Source organism: Candoia aspera, chromosome 13 (genome assembly GCF_035149785.1).
Source record: "Candoia aspera isolate rCanAsp1 chromosome 13, rCanAsp1.hap2, whole genome shotgun sequence".
NCBI lineage: Eukaryota > Metazoa > Chordata > Lepidosauria > Squamata > Boidae > Candoia > Candoia aspera.
In genome coordinates, this window is record NC_086165.1 from 21,939,412 (window position 1) to 21,961,368 (window position 21,957).

The window sequence follows — 21,957 nt, forward strand, 5'->3', positions numbered from 1 at the left end:
AGCCTATAAGACAGGAGAGAAGTCCTTAGAGATCAATCCACAAAGGCGGCAGCAACCCCTTGAAATATACCCAAGTCAACTGCCCAGCCCCACCTCAGGGCTTGCTCATTCCTACTGGCAGTCTCTCTCCACGCACTTACATTTTGCTGGGTTCCACTTGCCACCTACTTGTCGTATTCATGCCCTTGCTCCATGTGTTGCTTTGCCTTTACTTCACCTTTTTTTCTTTTCATTGCCCAAGGAACTTTAGATCATATTGCCAATGGGATCACCGTCTGGTACATGATTCCTGAAAAGGGTGAACCAGCCAGAACTGAAGGATGAAAACAAGAGCCAAGGCCAGTGAATAATTCAGGTCTTCTAAAGGGCCTCTAAAAACTTACCTGCGGAGTCTGTCCATGGTTGATTCCTCTATAAACTTTCATTTGTCTCCTTGGAACTCCTGCATTGGCAGCGTTTCCTGAGCAGTGGTGTTTGCCCCGAGCATGAGTATAGAAACACAACCTTCCCCAAATTGGGTAGGGTTTTTGTTTTGTTTGTATTCTTGATCAATATTTCATGATGAGTTCCAGTTACTCTTCCTTTGAATCTCTCTTGAAAAGTGACCTGTTATCCTAGATTCTGCTCCTTCCTCTAACAACCACCCTCTCTTTCAAAGGAATTGAAGCTGGAACATGTTATGGCTCCACAATGGGGGGGAGGGGGTTGGACTGAGGCGCAGCATGCGGTCAGGACAAGGGAACCCTCTTGGAAACACTGGCTGAGCCATGAGTTCCACAGTCCAGGGGGAGTTGGTTCAACTATTTACTACTTCAGATAGGGTGGGAAAGGCTACTCTTTAGCAGGACCTGGAGACTCAAGAGAATTTGCAGTGATTCCAGTCATTCCTGCCAGGACATACCCAGGTGGTGGTGCTGGGGGACTATTGTTCATCACCATGACAGGACTCTATCATGTCCCCTGTGCTGTTTAGCGTCTGCAATAGGGCTTCCCTTGAAAAGTGTCCAGAATTTGCATTTGGTGCAAAAGGTGGTGACCAGATTGGTGCGAAGAACTGGGATCATGCAGCCCCTACACCAAAAGATTGGCAAGGGTTACTGGCTGCCGCCACACATGATTTAAGATGCTGGTCTTGACTTTTAAAGCCCTGTACGGTTTGGGGCCTGATTATCTGCAGGGCTGCCTCTCCCCCATGAACCTGCCCAGTTACTTGGACCAGCGGAAGCACCTTCTGAAGATGCTCCTGTTGCCAGAAGCTCTTCGGTCTGGCACCTGGAAGAGGGCCTTCTCCTGTGTGGCTCCCGGGCTTTTGAATCATTCCTCAAAGAAGTATGTTTGGCCCCACTCTCCTAATATTCAGGACGGAGATTGCAAAACCCATCTCTTCCACCAAGCTTTTAACTGTTAATTGCATTGGTTTTAATTTTGGTATTAATTCTATTGATTGTGCTGCCATGTTCTATAACCTTTATTTTCCTTTCCTACTGTAAACTACTTGGAGTATTTATACAAGCAGAAAAGCAGGATATATATTTAATATATTTTCAAAAACACTGTAAACCTTAAGCTGTTAGTGTAATTACTTAACATCTCAAATTTAAATCAGTGAGAAAATCAGTTTCTCTAGGCCTCTTTGCTTTCTGTTCATTTAGGTTTCTAAAATGCTATAGTTTCTGACAGGCCTACAGGTGTGACTTGCTCTGCTGCTGTTGAAGGTTGCTTAGAAGTTGCAAGCAACCAACATGCAGCATCTTGGCTACTGAGACCAATTGGCTGGAAAATCATTGCTGGTTTTGGAAATTCCAAGATTTTAAAATTACACTTGAAGAAATGCTGTCCATGCCAGACCAAAGAAGGATCACCCAAGAACAGGAGAGTTAGGAGGGCATCTTCCAAACGTTATCTGGGTCAAGAAAGGAGGCCCTGGCAGTGCTTCAGCAAACACCCTCTGGAGGGCTGTCATTTGGGGCTGCTTTTCAGCTGCAGCTGCTTGGATGTTTCTGCTTTTGGATGGTGGCTTTTTATTGACTCTTTATATTGCTTTTGTGGCTGCTGATAACAGACTACAGTAATGGGGAACAATGGCACTGACATTTTCAAAATTGAACCGAGCCATGTAATTTGCCCAGACCACAGAACAGGCTGGAGACTGGATAATTTAACAGACCAATTCTCTACACTTCAGGAGACTTTTTCAAGGAAAACATTGAGTAATACTTAAGATATATTTTTTTTGTACATGTAACTATTATGCTGCTTCAAGAACTGAAGTGGGAAATAAATCATCTAAGCACATGGAACTGACTGCAGTAATATTACAGATCATAATATCTAATCCTAACCTTGCACTGCAGTGAATCTCCTCTCACATGACTGCACTGAAAAACAAATCTGCCAGGCAAATCTAGATGGGGACAGGTAGAAATGCCACATGCTCCTTCCTACTATGCCCACCCTGAATAGTCAGGGGAGGCTTCTGCGCTGCAAGACAGTGTGTTTGCCCACGGCCCACTGTATTTGGAAGCATCAGCAACCTCCAGCCAAGAGTACAACTTAAGAGAAATTTCTCCTGCCATCATGCACACTGGCAGCAAACAATTGTTCATTATGACTCAATTACAGTAATTAAATCTGGTGGGATACAGCAGTGGAACAGATGAAGGTGGGGGAGGCTAGCAAAATGCTACGCTCTGTGTCATCACTAGAGATGACAGCAGCTGATGGATCCTCCAAGCTGCCTCCCACCATCTGTTCAGGGAGCAGGAGACACAGGGATGGAGGCAGCCCAGCAACTGAGCAAATGGTAAGCAAACAGGGCACGGAAAGGGCACAGTGTGCAGCAGCATCAGGACTGAACAAAAGGTCTCCACTTTCGGGAAGGCCCTCCCTCTTCTGGGTATGGCTGTACCTCCCACATTCTGGAGAGCTCTGGTTTGTTGGTTTCCTTCATCTCTGCCTGACCTCCTACAACCTCCTATACACCCAGGTGTAAATTGTGATGAAAGTGCTCAACAGCTGTTTTTTCCTACTCATGCCATGGCTTCGTGTGACATGCAGTCCAGGGTGTTTTCTCCAGAAACCACTTGGAGTGGGACACAGATGTCTACCTGTCAGTATCCCTGTTAAAAAGCTGATTTCTAGGCCAAGATAAAGTGTGTGAAATTCTTGGGACAAACCCACAGGGATTAGTAGAAAGACATGAAAGGAAGGCAACCTAAGAGGACTCTAATGGCCACTCTTAGGCAAGACAATGGAACAAGACCTCACCAAATACCAGCAGCAGCTAGAGCTGAAAGACTGCAGTCACCCTGGCTACAGAAACAGCCACCATTTGGACAACTTCTTCCAAACCGTTTCCCATTTACAAGAACACCAGGGATGCTGGATCCACTCCCTCTGAAATTTGGAGGAATATGGCCATTTGCAGTAATCTAAGAGCAGCAGTTATTAACTATTAACCGTTATTAATTAATATTAGCTATGAACCACAAATGGCACATCTTTTCAAGTCTAAATCATGCTAGCCTTTTTGTTCCTGGATCTTGACAATGATTATCAAATCATTGTCTGCCAAATGTCAACTTGTTTCACTTGATATGAGAATTATCAAACTTTGAAATCAGAAATAGTGCAGCTCACTGCCATGGGTGGTGGCCCATCAAACTCTGCAGTCCCAGGCAGACTCTAGTGAGCTGGATTTGGGCGGCCTTGCAGACCCCCTTCCACACCAACTAGCAAGCCAAATACCATTTGCTCCGTCCCACTCTATTTGGCACTGACTCTTCCCACTCAAGTATGTTTAAGAACATGAGACACAATGAAAAATTATGGTCAACCCGAATTTTCCAAAAGTAAAACTGCTCAAACAGATGCAGAAGACTTCAGAGCAGCTGTTTCTGGCTGGTCAATACCTTTTGAGAAAGGCTGAGCAGCCACAGCAGATGCACCTCCAGAGCAGAGGTGGGCACTCTTGCCTGAACTAAGGGCCACATTTCTCCTTAGCCCTGAGCTGGCAAGTGATTCGGCTTGAGGGCCCTTTCCAATTCCACAACTCTACAAAGCTTCTCTCTGTCATAAAAGGAAGATGCTAATTCTATGCAGAGCCACAAGAAATGGAGATACTCAGCCATCTTGTCAAGAGCCTCTGAAGTTTCAAATGAGGCCAATTTCTCCTGGTCTCAGCAACCTATGCTCCATTTCACTCAAAGCATAACTTAAATGGGTCCTTAACTCTGCAGGAGATTTAACCGGAAGTTCAGACTGTGGTTCCTGTAGTTTTCCCCAACTGCCAGGCATCATAGATCACTGGCAAAGCCCCAGGACAAGAGGCATGTGCTGTTAATTCCCAAAGGTCTACAATTTCAGGAGCAATTCAACATTCAGCAACAAGCTAACAGAGATGGAGCTATCATCTCCACAATTTCATTCAATCTTGTTTCATTCCCACCCAACCCCTGTATTTCTGTACATAAAATCAGCAGTTATTGTTTAACAACTCTTTATACTCTGCTATAGGCTTGAAAAACAGAGGGGATAACCACTAGATCTGAAAGAGGGTGAATGTTTTTTATTTGGGGGGGGGGAGCGGGGATGTTCTTTCAGCAGCAAAGTGCCTGCCAACAGTAGTCATGGGGGATGGGGAGGAGGGCAGAGACACCCCAGGAAGCCCTTGCACGTCCTTGCAGGGCACCCCACCAACTCCAAAGCTATCACTGGACTAACAAAGCTAAGTCCTAGTTAGGTTACTTCAGACGGCATGTCAGATCTTACCTGACTTTTGAAAATATCAGGAAGTACAGGTGGAGTTTTACCAATCATTTACAAAGATTTGATGAATGCCTCAGTATCAACAGGAAATTGTATCACCATACCAGGTTATGCAAAACTGGCTGAACCACCCAATTGTCTCCACTAGGCAGAAAGAGCAAGAACTCAAGTCTACAGGGCACAAAGGGCTGCCTCAATGGGGCTGCTAGAGATGCCCCATAGAATGTGAGGCGTGTACATTTTACATACTGTATTGCTGGAACAGAGCAAAGTAGGAAAACAGCAGAACTGAGCTCCAGTCCTATCCATGTCCACAGAAGTATTAGGTGTCAGTGACTCTGAAATTTTCTGCATACTTGAGAATAAACCTCAGTGAAATCAGAGGGACTTCAAAAGTCAACACAAGAACACTCTCACCAACTTCTCTGCTGCTGCAGCAACTCCAGCAGCTTAGCTATCCAACCTCCCTGGAGGAGAATCCATCCATTTCTCATGCCATTGGAAAGCTCTCCTTTGCTTTTAGCCAGAATTTTTTTTGCAATTTGGACCAAATGGCTGGGGTCTTATTGCCTAGAGCATAAAACCTATTTGTCACATCATCTGTGCAGATTTGCTTAGAAAAGGATGGGGCGTTGAGGGAGAGAGAAATGCCAGGAGTTGGTGGAAACTTTATTATTTATTTGTTTGATTTTCATAGCCGCCTATCTCAACAAGTGAAACTTGTCCTAAGACAGCCTGAATTCAGGCAAAACTGTAGACCTACATTCCTATCACACGTGCACAATGTGCTTCCTGGCCATGTGCTCCAATGGGGCATATAGCCATGGAACATGGAGGCAGCAGGAATCCTGTTCTCGCATAGCATGCTCCACACCACTGCCTTTCTCCAAGGATCCTTGTCTCCTCCCCACTCCCAGTAAACAGAACAAGGGCAGGAAGGGTTCCAAGCAGGAACCCACAGCAGCTCACAATTTGGACTCAGTAAGTAATATAAAAACCGTGAATATATAATGTAATTGTGGGCTGACAAATTCCTCTTCCCAGCCACCCCATTCCCAAACTCTTCTTGATCAGCAAAGGATTGCTTGCACCACAACAGTAAGGCAATGCAGGCTTAGTCTACAAACAATGGGGAAAATAGTGCATTTTTGGATTATGAACATTCCTAGATTACGAGGTTAAGAAAGAATTTCTGCTAGAAAGCAGGTAATTTTGGGAGGCTATTGCAAGGTAGATAAGTGATTATCTACCTTGTACCCAGGATACTGGAAATTTGACCATCTGCAAAGTTAAATTAACATAAAAATGCAGACCAGCACAAAGCAGAAGCGTGACTTGTACCAATTCTCCCCTCCCTTTGGGGGGATGGGGGGTAGCTGACCCATAACTACACTGTTCATCTTGGTCCACATGGAGAAATGCACATGTCACATCCATGGCCCAACCCACTGCTACACGTGAACTAGCATGAGCACGAGCTCTTTTGGCCTGCCCGTTCTTTTCAATGGAAAGAAAAATCTACTTTGCAGGATAATGACAGGCCCTCTTGAAAACAGAACAGAAACCCTCACAGTTGGGGTTGGGGCAATCCCCGTACTTGGGTTCCCAAAACGTATGACCGCTGAGCAAGAGGAAAATTCTCTGTACTTTCCAGAAGATCCTCCCCACTGGGAAAGCAAAGCCTGAATGTGGAGGCAGACACTCCCTTCAACACCCCCCATAAATAGTCTTAGTCCTGCTTGGGGGTGGAATTCCATAGAGACCAAGACGGCAGAGTCCGGATAGGGGGAGACAGATCCCTGGGTCCCTTCGCTTCTTCAGGAGTCGCCTCTTCCAATCCAAAGCTAGTGGGGAGAAGCTGCCACAGAGCTTGGAAATCCCCACAAAAGGAAACCATTGCTTGCTTCCACCAATTGCTCACAAAATCCATTTTAGTGCTATGCTGACCATGCTCCCAGGGCACCTGATTATACCGCTGCTCTTTAAACAAAAAGCATGCCCCACTGTGGTCTGCATCATCCCTAGCTAAGGAGCCTGTTTTTCCACTCTATTTCAGGTCCCACTGGAGTCCAGTGCAGCCCAGTCAGACAAAGAAGCCCTCCACTCCATCTTCCTTTATGTACCAGCATGGCCTTTAATAGAAACAGGTAGTTTTTTCACCATTGAGCCATAGTTACCTTTTTAAAAACCAGATCAAAATCAAAAATTAAAAAATAATCCATAAAATGTGGTATAAAAATTCTTTTCCATATGCTACATTACAGGGCAAGATCTTCTGCTACATAAATATGTAGATTTCCCGAGTTTAAATTTTATTTACTCCTTTAGTACAAAAATGCCAGTAGATGGGTCTCCCTCCCCACTCCCTTCCCCACACACAACTTTGCTCAAGCCAACAGGCTGAAACATAGATTGCCAAAAGCCACAGAAATCCCACTGTCAACCACCCCATACAGAAACCATGTTTGTTAGTAAACTTAAAAAACAACAACTTGTATTTAAACATTGCCGTCTATTACTTTACTTTCAATGGAGTAAAAAAAATCCCACCACAAGTTGCTATTATCTTTTTCTTGGCTCCCTGAGCATTATTAGTTTAAATGTTGCTTTCTTGAACACCCTCCCACTTGGTGTCCAGGTCCGAAGGCTGCGATGGGCAAGAGCCCACTTGGGAGGCGAGGCATCCTGTTGCCCCAGCTGGCAAGTGCTTTAAAGATGGCCACAGAAGACTGCGGCTTTTCCGCTGCCACCAGAATCAGGAGATGAGGATCCAACCAGAAGCTAAAGCCCAGCCCAGAGAAGTCTCAATGCCAGAGGAACTGGTTCATGCATCCAACAAAAAAAAACCCATTTCAAGGAGGACACCTTTGCTCAGGCTGGGGACAAGGTTGGTAGAACATCTCCAAGCATATTTTCAAGTGGGGGCAGAGGGGATTATGGTAGCTACCACCAGAATAGAAGCAAAACTGAAGCAGTACACAGTGAGAGCAGACCAAAGCAGCAGCAGCAGCAGTAGAAAAAGGAGGAGGAGGAGGACACACTGCTGGCACAGCAGACCAAGGAAGCCTCAGCATGAAGCTCCTCTGTTATCTACAGTTCCTACCAAGTCTGATGGGGAAATGAGAACCACGGGCCCCTCCTGAATGCAAATCCAGGATGTTAGCTGCCTCCTGATCACAGGTGTGCAAACCAAGAACCAAGAGAAAAAGCAATCCAGCAAGGACAATGCACTGCCATCGATCAGCTGGCCTGAGCATCAAAGTCCCTTCCAGAGTTATTCCAAGGTCATCACAGAAGATCCACCCAGGTCACAAAAACCTTCCAGAGGGCATCAAGAGAACCTTCGGCTGCTCTCCATATCATGCTCTTCTGCCAGAGTTCCTGGCCAAGTCACAGCAGCTCAGTAGATCACTTCATAAACTGTGGCCTTCTTGTCACCCGAACCTGTGACAATGTATTTGTCATCTGCCGAAATATCGCAGCTTAAAACGGAGGAAGATTCTTTTGACTTGATGGGGAAAATAAGAAGAAGAAACAATCCCTTTTATTTTTAACAGGATCAGTCAGCAGTATCAGCAGGTGTCTTGCTGGTGCTTGCATGCACATCCTTCTGCACTGATGTGCAGACAGCAAGAACCCTGAGAACAAACATGCAGGGAGCATTCTTTTGCACAGAGCCCGGTGCAAGCTGCAGGCTGCTCAAGATGCAGAGGAGCCAAGCCTGCTCCCTCCCCACCTGGGGAAGGCCTCACCTGGAAGATGCTGGCTCCGTACGGAGTCCTCCAGGCATTGAGAAGGTTATCTTTACCAGTGCTCACAAACCACTTTCCTACAGACACAAACCAGGGCATTAGCTTCCCTGAGTAGAATACAAGGCCTGAATTGTGACAGCACCATTAATCCGAAGAACTTTTCTATCTCCCTACCCGAAAGCCAGTCCTACACATGACCTGGCCTCTTCCCTGTGGCAGACGCTGGGCACCTGTGCTGGACAGGGGCTTCCTGCTCCCATTCTCATCCAGGGCTTTTCTCACAATGGGCAGGACATGTACTGGGCGCCCGCCTCCCCCCATTGCCACGGGGGCAAAGAGCCCATTGCCGAAGCTTAGCTGCTAGCACAGGCCTCGCCCAGCTTCAGGAGATGCCTGGTTGCTCCAGCCAGTGCTGTTAGCCCCCCACGAGTCTCGGGTGGCCTGCTCCTCCGCCCTGGGACTCCCAACCCGTGAGGCCCAGTTCCTGCCCCTGGATTGCAGCCTCACCTTGGGAGGCACTCACCGCAACAGGCAAACTTCAGGGAGAGGACACAGCTCTCATGGAGGTGGAGCTGGTATTTGTCAGGCTTGGTGTGATGCAGCACTTCCACATTGCTGCTCTCCAGCCCCACCGCGAGCCACTCACCGGTTGGGCAGTATCCGAGTGAGAAGATCTGCAGAGAAGGATGGAGCAGCTGTGCAGGGGCGCCTCTCCAGGAGACACTCCTTGCTCAGTCCAAGCTCCCACAAGACCCAAGGCTGAAAGTAACCGCACCAAAGGCGAGGAGGAGTTTTCCTCCAGAGGCACAGGGGAGGTTGGTCCTGCTTATTCTGCAAGAGGAAATGTCCCCAGGACACAAAGGCATTCACCCCTTCCCCCTTTTCAGCATCAAGTTATTCCTTATATTTCAGACTTGCTTTGCCTTGAAAACAGGAGCCCATTTCGGGTTTCATGAATTTGAACCCCAGTCAGGGTGAGATTCCAGGAGCAACTTCTGTGGCTGAAACATTCCCTGGTGAGAGACAATTAACCCGCTCCCTCCAACAGCCTCCTCCTGGTCCTAGCAAGGTTCCCTCCTGTCCCCTCCCCAAACATGGATGCTTTTGGGGAAGCTCTTTGAGAACTCCCTGCACTGCCAGAATCATGCACTGGTGCTTCAGAAACCATTTGGACCCCGAAGCTGTGCCCCAAAGAACTGAGAAGAGAGAGGCCTTCTGCCACAGCAGGCGCCAGTTGCTTGTAATCTTTCAAATCTTGGTTGGTTCCTTTTCCTCTTCCTCCCTGGAGGGAACTAAGCTGGAGACAGAGCAAGGCTGGGCGTCTGGGTCAAGGCCAAGGCTCACCTGGGAGGTGAAGTCGTGTTGCTGCAGCTGCCTGCCCTCCCGAAGGTCCCAGGAGCGCACTGTGTTGTCTAGGCCACCTGTCCAGAGCTTGGTGCCATCGTGGGAGATGTCAATGCAGCTGGCACCGTCCGTGTGACCTTGGAATTGCCTGGGAAGAGCACCGAGATGAAGGAGGCATTTTGCCACCTCCTACCTGGATCCTTTCTTATAGTTATTTATTCTATCAAATTTACAGAGCCACCCAATTCAATCCATTCTGGCCAGTTTACAATAAAACCCCAATAACACCCCCAATAAGATGGCAGTCAGTTAAACTAATAAAAAACCCCAAATAACAAGGTCTCACAATACAAGATGACCAGAGAAGAGCGTTCTTCATCCCAGGGCCTGGGGCAAAGCTGGGCTTTCACCTAAAGCACAAGGTCAGGCCACACAGACTTCTGAGGGGATGCCACTCCAGATAGGAAGTGCCATGACTGAGGAGGCATGCTTCCTGGGACCCATCAGATGACACTGTTTTAAGGATGGGACCCTGAGCATGCCCACTCTGTCAATCTTATAAGGTGGGCAGAAAGAATGGGAGAAAGGCTGTCCCTCAAATAACCAGACCCTAAGGCTTAATATGTGACAACCAGCACCTTGAATTGTACCCAGAAGCTCAATGGTAACCAGTGCAGCTCACGCATCTTAACTGCTCATAACTGCCCATGGGGCTGCATTCTGGACCAGCTGCAGCTTCTGAGTGGTCTTCAAGGGCAGCCCCATGAGATCACAGTTCAACAGTCCATACAGGAGGAGATTAAGGCATGACTGGCTATGAGAAAGGAACCCCAGTCCAGATAAGGGCACAATCAGCACACCGGGTGAAACTGGACAAAGGTCTTCTTAACCACCTCGAGCAGAAGCTGGGGATTCAGGAGCCCAAATTTGTTCCCTTGCAAGAACATTGGGGAGGAGAAACATTTGGCGGACTTACTGAAGGAACTCTCAGGTACCTGGCTGGAAAATTAAAGAGCCAAGCAATGCAGCTAATTAGTCCTGGGGATGACAACTTGTGCTCTCAGTCTGGACAAGCAGGGAAGGACCTGAACAAACAGCCAAAATGGCTATTTGGCTTCTCACACCTTGTTTCCTGGTGGACACAAACTTTTCTTTGCCAGGTGGTGAGAAGCCTCCTTCTAAACCACCCACAAGCTTCTTCTAAACAAAAAAACAGGGAGGCAACCTGCAAACCCCATCATGACAATAGTCACCCAGGTTTTGGGGAAGCTCACCTGACTAATGTTTGGTTGTGGAGGTCCCAGACGGCAATGTTCCCATCACTGCAGCAGGAGAAGCACACTTTGGCATCTGGGCTGATGGCCAAGGCGTAGCAGGCAGGAGCAGAGGAGGTCAGTTCTGCCTTGATTCTGGGGGTAGGGGAGGCCAGGTCCCAGATGGTGAGGGTGCTGGCCTCTCCCCCAACAATAAGCGTGCGCCCGTCTGGGAGGAGTTTGCAGGAACGGATGTAGTTATCCCTGTTCTGGAGGGAGGAACATCTGGAGTGAACCACACAAAATAACAAACACTGTGCCATGACCTCCTACAAAGGCCTGAAGCTCCACCTGTTTCAGTTATGTTAGGATAACTCCTCTTGGTGGAAAAAAAAGGAAGACAAGTATTAAATATCTGCAAGGCTTAGGGTGCCAAATTTGGATTAAAAAACACCACCACCTCACTCCCTCTTAAAGAGGGCAATGACATTGGCTTGCCCAATTTGGTGATCTCATTGTGTCTCCAGTTACATCTTTTGTGGCCCTCAGAGGCTGATGTTCTCCCACACCCCCAAAAGGACACCTTGCCCAATCTTGCTGCAATAGGCACAGCTAGTGAAGGACCTTCTTCCATAGGGCTGCCCAGCCACACACATCCCTGGGCAGCTAACAACCAGTACAATGAAAACGATAATATACCAATAAACACAGTGCATAAAGGAGTCCCCAAAACTTGGAATCATCCCTCCAAGATGGGCTCACCCAGCAGCTCAAAGGAAGAGCCTTGTCTTTAGCACCTTCAGGAAGGCCAGCAAAGTCAGGGCATCCGAATCTCGGCAGAGGGGGGTGGCACGTTGTTCCGCAGGGCAAGTGCCATGACAGAGGAGGCATCCTTCTTTTCCCGTAGGGTGTCACAGTTTAAAAGAAGGGACCAGTGCATGCCTACACCACTGAACTCTTGGGACAAGCAGAAGCAATTGGAGGTGGGCAGTCCCACAGACAGACACCCTGGCCTGGGGCCATGACAGCTCCGCAGACAATAATCCACACCTGGCTTTACCCAACAGGCCTCGATGCACAACATTCTCTGATTTTCTGATCAGGGTTCAGGCAACTGCCAGCCCTGCTGCTTACCAAGCAATCTAGCTGGGAGATGGGGCTCTTGCTGCCCGGCTGGCTGATATCCCAAATCTTCACGCAGCCCTTTCCCCCAGTGTACACATGCCTGGTTGGGTTGCTGATGGTCACAGCACACACCACTTCGCCATGGCTCAAGGTGTTGATCTGGCGGGCGTGGCGCGGGATGCCAGGGCCAGCAAGGGCATCATGAGGAAATGGGACTGGCTGCATCTGTCCATCCGCACTCACGTGGAACGAGTAAGCTCTGGGGAGAGGACAGGGCAGGTGCTGAGAGAGGACAAGGACCCAAGCAGCCCTCGTGACCCAGGCAAAGCCTTCCAGTGCCTAGCAAACCTCTGGCTCAGCCAAAGCTTTTTCAGAGACTGACTTAACCTGAACACTTCGCCTTCCCGACATCAGAGACCTGCTTTGCTGTACTTGTGCTCCACCCTCAGGCTCCACGACTCTGGTTTGGGAAAGGCCTACAGGTAATTCTCAGCTACGAGCTATCTTTGCGGCACTTGCCACGTTTTGGAGGCCAAGCAGACCTCCTAAGCCGCCCATCTTTATTAAGTAGCTGTCTTTGTACAGAACAGGATTTAAGACTAAAAAGGTTCAAAATACTTAGAGAACTTACGGCTTGCCACCAGGAATGGATGCCAGGCTGGAGGGCAGGACGGGAGCCCTCATTGGTGGATGGGTGTCAAATCCAACCTAGAAACGAGGTTTTTAAAAGGCACCCAATAAAAGGATAGAATTCCTGATCCCACCTCCAGGAAAGGATTTGGAGATGACCCCAATTTCCAACTCTAGGGGAACCAAGCTCTTCCCCTCAACCCCCTGGCATTTCAGCCCAACCGATCACAGGCCATGGAGGCAAGAGGGCACAGAAGAACAACCCCAACAAAGGAGATCTGGAGCGGGGGCCCCCAGCTCAAAGGCTCCTAAGATGCCACCTGGAGAACACATTGCACAGAAGCCAACTCCCAGGTAGGCTGCCTGCCTGAGGCCATTCTGACTGTGGAACATCTGGACGTCCACAAAGGATGCTTTCACCCAGATCCTTTGGCCCTAAAACCACATTTCCCTTGGACAGAGAGGCTGGCAGCAGCTCAGACCCAGTGGCCCAGGACACCCTGACATGGGCCTGGCAAGACCCCCTCCTCAAGCTGCTCTGGCCCTGGAAGTACGCCAGGGCCACCAGTCCCTTCTGGAGCCCTCGGTCTGCTTCCCAGGAGGCAGAAAAGCAGCCCTGCTGACTCTCCTTCAGCACTTCTGGGACAGCAAGGGGTGCCTGGAAGCTCCCAAGGTCCCTGCCAGGTGCAGGGGCAGCTCAAAGGAGGCTGAAGGTGGCATGGAGGACCATGGGAGCAAAACCAGCTTCTTCACACGGGCAGTTTTCCACATCCCTCAAGCGCGTGTTTCCTCCCCACCTCCAGAGATCCCCACAAAGTTCTTGCGCCGCCTGTGCACCTTTCCCGCAGAGATGAGCACGTGCTGCTCCATCCCACCTCCCGCCCGCCACACAGAAAGGAGCTTAAAAGTCTACGTACAGCTCCAAAGCTCACCATTGGTGACCGGCTGTAGGCGGCAGCGGCAGCAGCCGTCATTTGCGGCGGGATGTTGTGCAGCCCTGCGTAGGCCCCGGGGCTGGCGAGGGAGCCGTTCATCTCGTGATGCCCCATCATCGCAAAGGGGGCCGCGTAGGAGCCCGTGAGGGAGACAGGAGTCCTCAAGGCAGATGCTGGAAAGACATCGAAGAACAAGTGAACAACTCAGAAACGGCGCCAGATTGCACCACGATGCGGGGCAAAAGAAACAAAGCTGCTGCCGCGACACATCCAATATCCCCAGAGAATGTTCCTGACGAGAGGAGAAGGAGCTGCAGGTCCAAACTGCAGGGAGGCCAATTTTGGCTGGAGTGCAAGAAAAAATTCTTAACAGTAAGAGCTGCTCAGCCACCGACCCGATGAGCCAGGGAAGAAGGACTCTCGTTCCCTGGAGGCGTTTAAAGAGCGGCTGGACAGCCGTCAGTCAGGGATGCTGCAACAGTGGGTCCTGTACTGGGCGGTGGACTGGCCTGGACGATCTCAAGGTCCCTTCTTGCCTTAGGGTCTGTGATTCTATGGACCGCACACAAAATCCAGATCGCTCTCTCTCTCATGCTCTCTCAGGCTTCTGGAGCACGCAGACAAAAGCAAAGCACAACTCACCCAATGGATCCATTCCAGGTGGCTTGCCTGGCACAGGTCGGAGGCCCGGAGTGGAACTTGTCCCAGGCGTTGGTACCTCGCTCCTTGGCGTAGGAGTGTTGGATTTTAAACCAGGGGTAGAGGATTTATCGTTCTGGTTCAAAACAAGATTTGGGGGAAGGTTTGACAATTCCTGTTGCATTTAACTTTTGGTTTTGTTTTTAACTAGGGACAACATAAATGGTTGTGTTTCAGTCTCAGAATCAACTTCTAAAATTCACTTTCTTTTAACAGGATGCAAAAATTGTAACACATCTTAGATTTTGCTAAAGATTTTTAGCAAATGAGATCAGCACTGAGATTCACCATGTGAAAAAAGAAATTTCTCTGCATCCTCTGATCAAACCATAAATGGAGACTGAATTTCCCCAAAATTATTTTAAAATGAGTTGGAGTTTCCCATTCTAGTGCCTAATGAGCATAATTTATAGAAAATACAGAGAAGGTGAGCTTTGTTTTGACTTTTGGTTCACTGTAGCTCTTTTACATGCCAAAGAATCACCAACTGAGCACATCAGAGTTAACCCAAAGCAGTAAGCCTTTTCCCTTGGAATTCCTGGGGCCGGTCTCTGTGTCTGACACTTTCTCCAGTGGCTCTAAAGCAGGAAAGGACTGGGGAACAAAAACCAGGAGCACCAGGATGCAGCTGGCTTGGCACAGAAAGTTTTAGGGCCCAAGGTTTGTTGGGCAAGAGCAGCCCCCCATCATGTCACTGGACCTCCCTTGTAGATGGAGCTTCAGGGCTGCTTCTGTATGCACAGGGCCAGCAGACACACCTGCCACACTCAGAAGGTGAAGCCGCCGCAAAGGATGTGCCGTTCTTGCTGACACTTACGTGGCCGAGGTCTTTAGTCTTGGAGGAAGGAGTGCTGCTGGAGGAGGCGACGGACGCAGGGCTGTTTGGGCCATCCTTTTTCGACCCACGGGCTTTTTCCAGCCCGTTCTCCGGAGGCGAGTGGGCAGGGCTCCCCCGAGGTGTTGCCGGATCCTGGGAACAAAAGCAGGCACTCACAAGCTGCACTCCAGAGCCCCTTCCCCAAACTGGAGAGGCTGGAATGGCAAGGTGCAGACCACATCCAGACCCTGCTGCCTGGTTCTGCATTAAAACCCAAGAAAAGCTCAAGGTCCTCAAGAGAAACCACAAGGGAAGGAAGCCAGGAAAGCCTGCTTCTCTCAAGCAGCCTCTGCAGGGTCTGTGGGGGTAAAAACAGGCAAGGTGGTAGATGCCCTGCCCTGCCCTGCCCACCCTGCAGTTCACTGGCAACACACACCCTCCGCAGATGCCGCCACTTCTCTTCTGGGGGTTGGAGGACATGATGAAGGGGCAAGGGGCAAGGGAGGGCCACAGCCAGGCCTACCTCATTGGAGACATCGACCACCAGGTCATCGCTCTTGTCACCATCACTATCCTGAAACAGGAAACGGTTGGGAGCTGTGAAAGCAAGCATGCCCCCCCAGACCATCCCACCGACTGCTCTGGCCACACGTTCCACAGACACCCCTCAATCCATCTGCTGCAGCTGACCCACAGCCATCCGTATGCAATGCCACCAAGTCCTACTGGGAACGTTGGGGAGATTCCCTTCCCGTTGGTGCCTCTCTAGAATTCTGAGCCACCTTTAAGACAGCAACGGACCATGGTTGGCAGTTGGTGCCAAACAGGACACGAGCTGAAGACTCACGTAGCGGCTCAGGCTCTCCTTCTCCTCCGCCTTCCGCTTCTTGGGATCGATGCCGGTGTAGTCCGAGGAGCTTCTGTGCTTCTCACTGGCTCGCAGGCTCTCGGAGGGGGAGACAGAGGTGTTCTGGCCAGCAAGAGAAAAGTGCTACTCTTGCAAAACGCCAGTGATTAATCAGATCCCAGATCCAAAACTATTTTCCCACCAGGATCACTGAAGTCTGTGCCAGAAGAGAAAGAGAACCCCCCGAGGCACAGGGGTACTGCCTGTCCTGTCTAGTGCAACATTTTCGCACAGGAGATTTTTAGAAATTTGCAAAAGCCTCTCTATTCTGTAAAGTGCTTGGGGAATTGTGGAACTTAGGGCTAGTGCTAAGTTTTACTTTGTGAGCAAACGGAGCCAAATGATGGCACTGAAGTGTGTATGTATGCACACACACACATACACGTCAAACTTCCCTTTCAGTAGAACTAGAAGTAATTCAGCAGCCATAAAGACTGACTTTTGAAAATACCACTGTGGTTCTAGAGAGTTAGGGGAAGAGTTTCACGTGATATTTGCGCTCCCGGGGAGGAAAGAAAACAAGTTTTTTACCTATGACCTACAAGCAGGAGAAAGCACACCAAACTTGCACTGCAACAGCAGAATTGGGGGGAAACCTCAGGCAATACACGGAATGGATGGCCTTCTGCTGAGCTTCAGTGTGTAACAAATTGTTTCTGGAGCAGAGGGTCTCCCACCCATGGCAGGAAGTGGTGGCTACCAAAGTTAAACTGAGACAGAAATCAATCCAAAGCATTAGGAGAATGGCCCCCTGAAAGCAGTCTCTGCTGACCAAACACTGGGGGAAGGAGGCAAAGGGGGGGGGGGGGCTTCCTAGCCCCTAAGGAAGGATTGGTGGCTTTGAATTTTTTGAGATGCTTGGGACAGGCAACCCCTTTCCTTGATTCAGATGATGATATCCTTTTAACAGCTGAGAGATTCTTCTAGGTATACCCTTTGCTTGGAGAGAGGAGAAAGATCACCCCCCTCAGGGGTGGGGGTAATCTTACAGTAGTGGGGACTGGACCCCTCCCAAGACTAGAGGCCAAGACAAATCAGAATATGGCCTTACGTACAGTGGTCTTCAACATGAAGAACAATTAGGCTCAAATGAAGCGTCCTTCCTGGATCCAGGCAGAAGAGAAAAAACTCGGGGTTGTCTTCAACCTCCATGCCATCAGAGGGCAGGAGAACCGGGGTAGGGATGTGTTGGACTGGCACGGGGGCGAGACCCAGGTTCAAGTCCACACTCAGCCACAGAAACCTGTGGGGGACTTTGGGCAGGCCAGCCACTCGCTCTTAGGACGTAATGTTCTGTATGCTGCCTCAAGCTCTTGAACAAAAGGCAGTTGATAAACCTAACGTATGAACAACCCAATGGCCAGGCCACACGCTTCCCCTTGATCCAGCCGAAAGTACGGGACTGAGAGGGAAGAGAAGAGGACGACAGCCATGCTACCCAAACCCCTCTCCTCCGAGAGTCCCCCGAGGGAAGCTCCCTTTCCGCCTTTGCAAGACAAAAATGCCCCTGTGGCTACCTGGCCTCGCGAGCCAGCGGGAGTGCCCTGAATGGCAGACCGAGACTCGTGGGTGTAGGTGGAAGAGGGGCTCAGGGGGTTGGTTACGGGCCTGGCCCTCCAACTCCCACTTCACGCAATGGAATGACCTGGGTTAAGTCACCCCAAAGAGACAGGGTGACCCAAGAGAAAAGAGGAACAAAATGGGAGCATTCTTAATTATGGGTGCTGCTGCTGCTTCCATCCTTGTGCCCAAAACTTCAGCACCCGGGAAGAATCTCAAAATCAATCGAATGGAACAGGGAAAGAGAGAAGGGTATGCACTCTACCCAGGGATGGATACTGTAGAAGCATAACAGGGTTCAATGCCCAAAAATTGGGATTTTAGCCAGATGAAGGAGGGGGAACTTCAGAAGACAGGCATCTAGTAACACAATTAAAGGCCAAAAAATGTAGGTGGCAAAGTGAAAGGGAGACTTACCGCACTGGAGTCACGGTCTTTCCGGAATGGAGCCCAAGTCGCAGCGGGGGAAAGGGAAGGCAAGAAAGGAAAGGAGCAGGGACAGGAGGAGAAACAAGAAGAGTGTCGTAAAATAGAACAGCAGTCTTGCAAGGATGGTGTTTCTGGCTCGGCTGCCCACTGCCCTTTTTGGCTTTTATTCTGAAAGGAATCCAGGCTCAGACAGAAGTTCTCTTTATTCAGCTAATGGCTGTCTGGGAAAACCAGGCGGGCCACAGAAAATAACGGATGGGAACACCAAGAGGAAGGCAGGCCACGACGCAACCCTCTGTGCACATGCCCGGGAAGGGTGGGGAAGCCGGCTCCCCTCCCCTTCTCCCTACAGAGGCCTTCAGGGCACTACTCAGCAACAGCAGGGAAAGAAAGGCACAACGCCCACTTTGCTGGTGGGCTGGAATTCCACAAGTCTGGGAGGAGCCCCGGGGGGAGAACAGGCCAGCCTTCAGCCCCCTCCCCAAGCACTCAAGAGCCTTCTGAGACCCAAAAGGAAGGAGCCTGCCAGCCAGAGAGGTCAAGGAGAAAGCCAGCCTGCATTTCCTCACCTCGATGGTCCAGGTCATGCTGATGCTTCTCATCTTTCACCGCCAAGTGGGCTTGGCTGCCGAGGGCCCCGAGCGCCAAGAGCCCCGAACTGCTCCCGGTGACAGGTGGGATCCCTGGGGGCGGGAGGCCTGACGGGTGAGGCGGCAGCTGTACCTGGGGCCCGTGAGGGGCATGGGAGAGGTGCTGGGCCTGGAGCTGCTGCTGCTGCAAAAAAGCCAATGGTGAGACACAGCAGGAGGCCCCCAACTCTGCACAGAACCGCCCCCTCACACGGAGGGGGAAATGGAGGCCCAGCCCACTCTGAGAACGCCCTTCTGCAAAGCCACCAAAGCAGCAGCCACAGCTGAACTCAACTGAGTCAAGAGAGCTTTAGAAGAGTTGTCACTTTAAGTTAAGCATTAACACTACTGCCCAAAGCTTCACCAAACTGTCTTCGAAAACAGCAAGTTCTCAGATTTGAAGTTTGGGCATTGAACTTCTCATGTTCAATTTCAGTTTAGATAGAAGTTTGTTTCAGCCCTAGTAAAATGTCCCTTACTTCAACAGAAAATCTAGGTTTCCACCTGAGAGTATTAGGAGTCCAAGAAGCAGCTGGGAAAACGAGAGACCTCTGAGAAGAGCCGAACATTACAGCACAAGCAAAAGGCTGGAGAGAAACCTTCGGCCAGGCATCTCTACTTGCCAAACATCTGAAGGCCAAACTGGCATTACATATCGTAATGTAAATGACAACACGCAAAACAGAATTTAAAAATCTTGCTGGGCTGACGAGCAGCTGAAAAAGTCATGTCTTGAATCCTGCAAGGACTAAACACAATGCAAGCTCAAGCCCTGAATTTAACTATCTTCTTTATATTCAACTCATTGTCAAGGAAGGGCCTGTGTGATATCCATACAGCTTAACTGTGTAAACTCTCTCCTTCCTGCTTTTGGCATAAGATTAACTTTTAAAGTGCCTTTACAATTTGACAATAGATTTTACTGCTTTGTTTTACAAGTCAGCTTGGGAAGGCCACAGTCATAAGAAACTATTAAATCAAAAGGAGTTGTCAGGCCTTAGATTATTAGGGGACGGGGTGATGCCAGGCCCAAGTGACCTAACCTTTGACCTCCACCCTACCTCCTCTGTCAACCTAGTCCAAGCGCCCAGGGTGCCCAGCAGGAGAGCCCATGATGCCCAGGTGCCAGCAGATGGTTCCCTTCCAGCTGGGAGAGGAAAGGGGCAGGGAGCCGAGCTGCCTCTGCTACTTCAGCAGCACATGAGGGACCCAGCAGACCGACTGGGGCTGCACGAATGAACACCCCCCCCCCCTTGAACAAGCAGCAGCAGCAAACCTGCTATGGGCTTGCCAGCGATCTCTTCAGGGTCCCTGCAGCTCACCTGGAGATGACAAGCCAAGAGGCCCCTGAGCCTGAGGGCAGCCAATGAAGGCCAATCCATCACCCTCCCTGCTTCCTTAGTCTCAGCATCAGGGAGCAGAAGTAGGGCACTTTGGGGGCCTTTCTGGGGCATGCATGGCACCAGGATTTTGAAGCATGGATGGGATTGGAGAATTTACTTCAGTGAATAAGGGTGGGACTTGCCCCTTGTATTTATGCACCCATTTCCAGCGGCACGCTCAGCTTTACATATTTTTAAAGGATGACTAAAGATGTGAGATCACGACAGCGGCCCGAGACAGACACGTCTCCGTTATAGCTCTCCCAAGTCCCTCTTCGCTGTTATACGCACAGTCTCTGCGCAGCAACCTCCTGCTTCCAGAAAGGACTGGGCGGGGGAGGGGGAACCAGAGCGTGCGTCTCACTGTTCGCTTTTGTTCAATATCACTGGCAGACACAAGACAAAATAACATGGATGATGGCATGCAAGGCCTCTGGGAGACAAAACACTCCCATTCCCACCCAGCTCCCAGGTTGCTCCAAAAGACAAGCCAGGAGGATTTGCAGGGTGGAAAATGTAAGCCCCTGGCCCAGGACCAAACCCAACCGGCCACTCAAGGCCTGCTCCGCCACGCCGGACGGCTGCCGTCTCCTGAGGCGGCTGGTACCACGAGCAAAGACCCTTCCCCCGCTCGCCACCCAAAGCCTGCCTCCTGCAAGTCATTCAACTGCACCGGTGGTCTGAAGGAAGGGCGGACAGGCCTGCTCCAGCCTCTGAGCAGAAGCCCTTCGGGCCAGCCCTTCCCTGGCTGCACATTCCCAGCTCCTTCAACTGCTCCTTGCAGGACTCTGCAGTCCTTTGTTCTTCAAACATCGTGCCCAGCCCTGGCCAGCAGCCGCCATGTTGTGTTCCTTGTTATATCAGTACCAAAAGATCACTCTGCACAGCTGGACATCTTGCTGAGCTCCAACTTTCTGGCCTCCCCTCCCCAAATCTCTAGCTGTACTTTGGTCATGGAGCCAATTGTCTGGAATCAAAACGAACCTCACTGGAGGGAGGAACACCAATCAAACACACATGTTGTTCACTCCAAAGAAAAACTGCAAACAGTAATGTAAGAGGCTGCAAGAATGTGCAAGAAGTCTGGCAGAAGAACATCTTGGGATGTGGAGCAGTTTTAATTGGATTATGCATATCCTGCTTCATGGCTTTGTTAACCTATTTAATGGTTCACCACTTGCATCAAATTTACTCAAGCCTTCTAATCGTTTCCAGAGCTATAAAGTGAATCCAGGGCTCGGTTTCAAAGGCCTGAAGCAAAATAGGCAGGGCAGGGGGCAGGCGAGCGCACCCAGTTGCAGGCTACTGCGAAAGGCTGGCCTGCGGTGGTCCCTCCGCCGCCACTTCATCAGGCTTTCCTGCGAGGTCTGGGCTCGAGTGCCAGGGTGCGTGTGCTCACTGGCGCTTGGAGGATGGGCGCGGGGTGCGAGAAGGGTGCCCTGACCACAACTGCCAAGGCAAAAGAGAATGCCACTGACTGAGAAGGAAATGTTCCAAGAGGTGCTGTATCTCCGTCTGCATTTCAAGCTCCTGCAACAGGCCCTTTTCTATTTGGAAAGTTTTCAAGAGAGCCTCACTGCAGGGGAAAATGTAAGCACTTTGTGGCAGCCACTAGACTAGCATCCAGTGTGCCACAAGCCTTTGTGGAGCTTCTTCTCCCCTCTGCTTTCTCTCTGCTTCCCTGCAAGACCAGAAGGCAGAAGATGCTTCTCAAAGGAGTCAGGCTTC

General features: G+C 50.0%; 1 protein-coding gene across 6 annotated transcripts in view; it reads right to left on the reverse strand.

Moving 5' to 3' along the window:
• Positions 1–6,877: 6,877 nt before the first annotated feature.
• The window catches only part of TLE3 (TLE family member 3, transcriptional corepressor), a 34,846-nt gene continuing 19,766 nt past the window's right edge, over positions 6,878–21,957 (reverse strand). The window contains exons 7-20 of one of the 6 annotated variants that reach the window (XM_063314382.1): positions 18,788–18,989; positions 18,207–18,223; positions 16,170–16,292; positions 15,846–15,896; positions 15,323–15,475; positions 14,449–14,581; positions 13,804–13,979; positions 12,873–12,949; positions 12,251–12,500; positions 11,138–11,385; positions 9,864–10,011; positions 9,043–9,193; positions 8,520–8,596; positions 6,878–8,275 (exon numbers count right to left, since the gene is read on the reverse strand). In XM_063314382.1, the coding sequence (XP_063170452.1) occupies positions 8,168–8,275; positions 8,520–8,596; positions 9,043–9,193; positions 9,864–10,011; positions 11,138–11,385; positions 12,251–12,500; positions 12,873–12,949; positions 13,804–13,979; positions 14,449–14,581; positions 15,323–15,475; positions 15,846–15,896; positions 16,170–16,292; positions 18,207–18,223; positions 18,788–18,989 (1,914 nt within the window). In that variant the 3' untranslated portion in view covers positions 6,878–8,167. Of the gene's footprint in view, positions 8,276–8,519; positions 8,597–9,042; positions 9,194–9,863; positions 10,012–11,137; positions 11,386–12,250; positions 12,501–12,872; positions 12,950–13,788; positions 13,980–14,448; positions 14,582–15,322; positions 15,476–15,845; positions 15,897–16,169; positions 16,293–18,206; positions 18,224–18,787; positions 18,996–21,957 lie in introns of all 6 variants that reach the window. The other 5 variants (XM_063314379.1, XM_063314381.1, XM_063314378.1 and 2 more) reach the window with 5 other exon arrangements.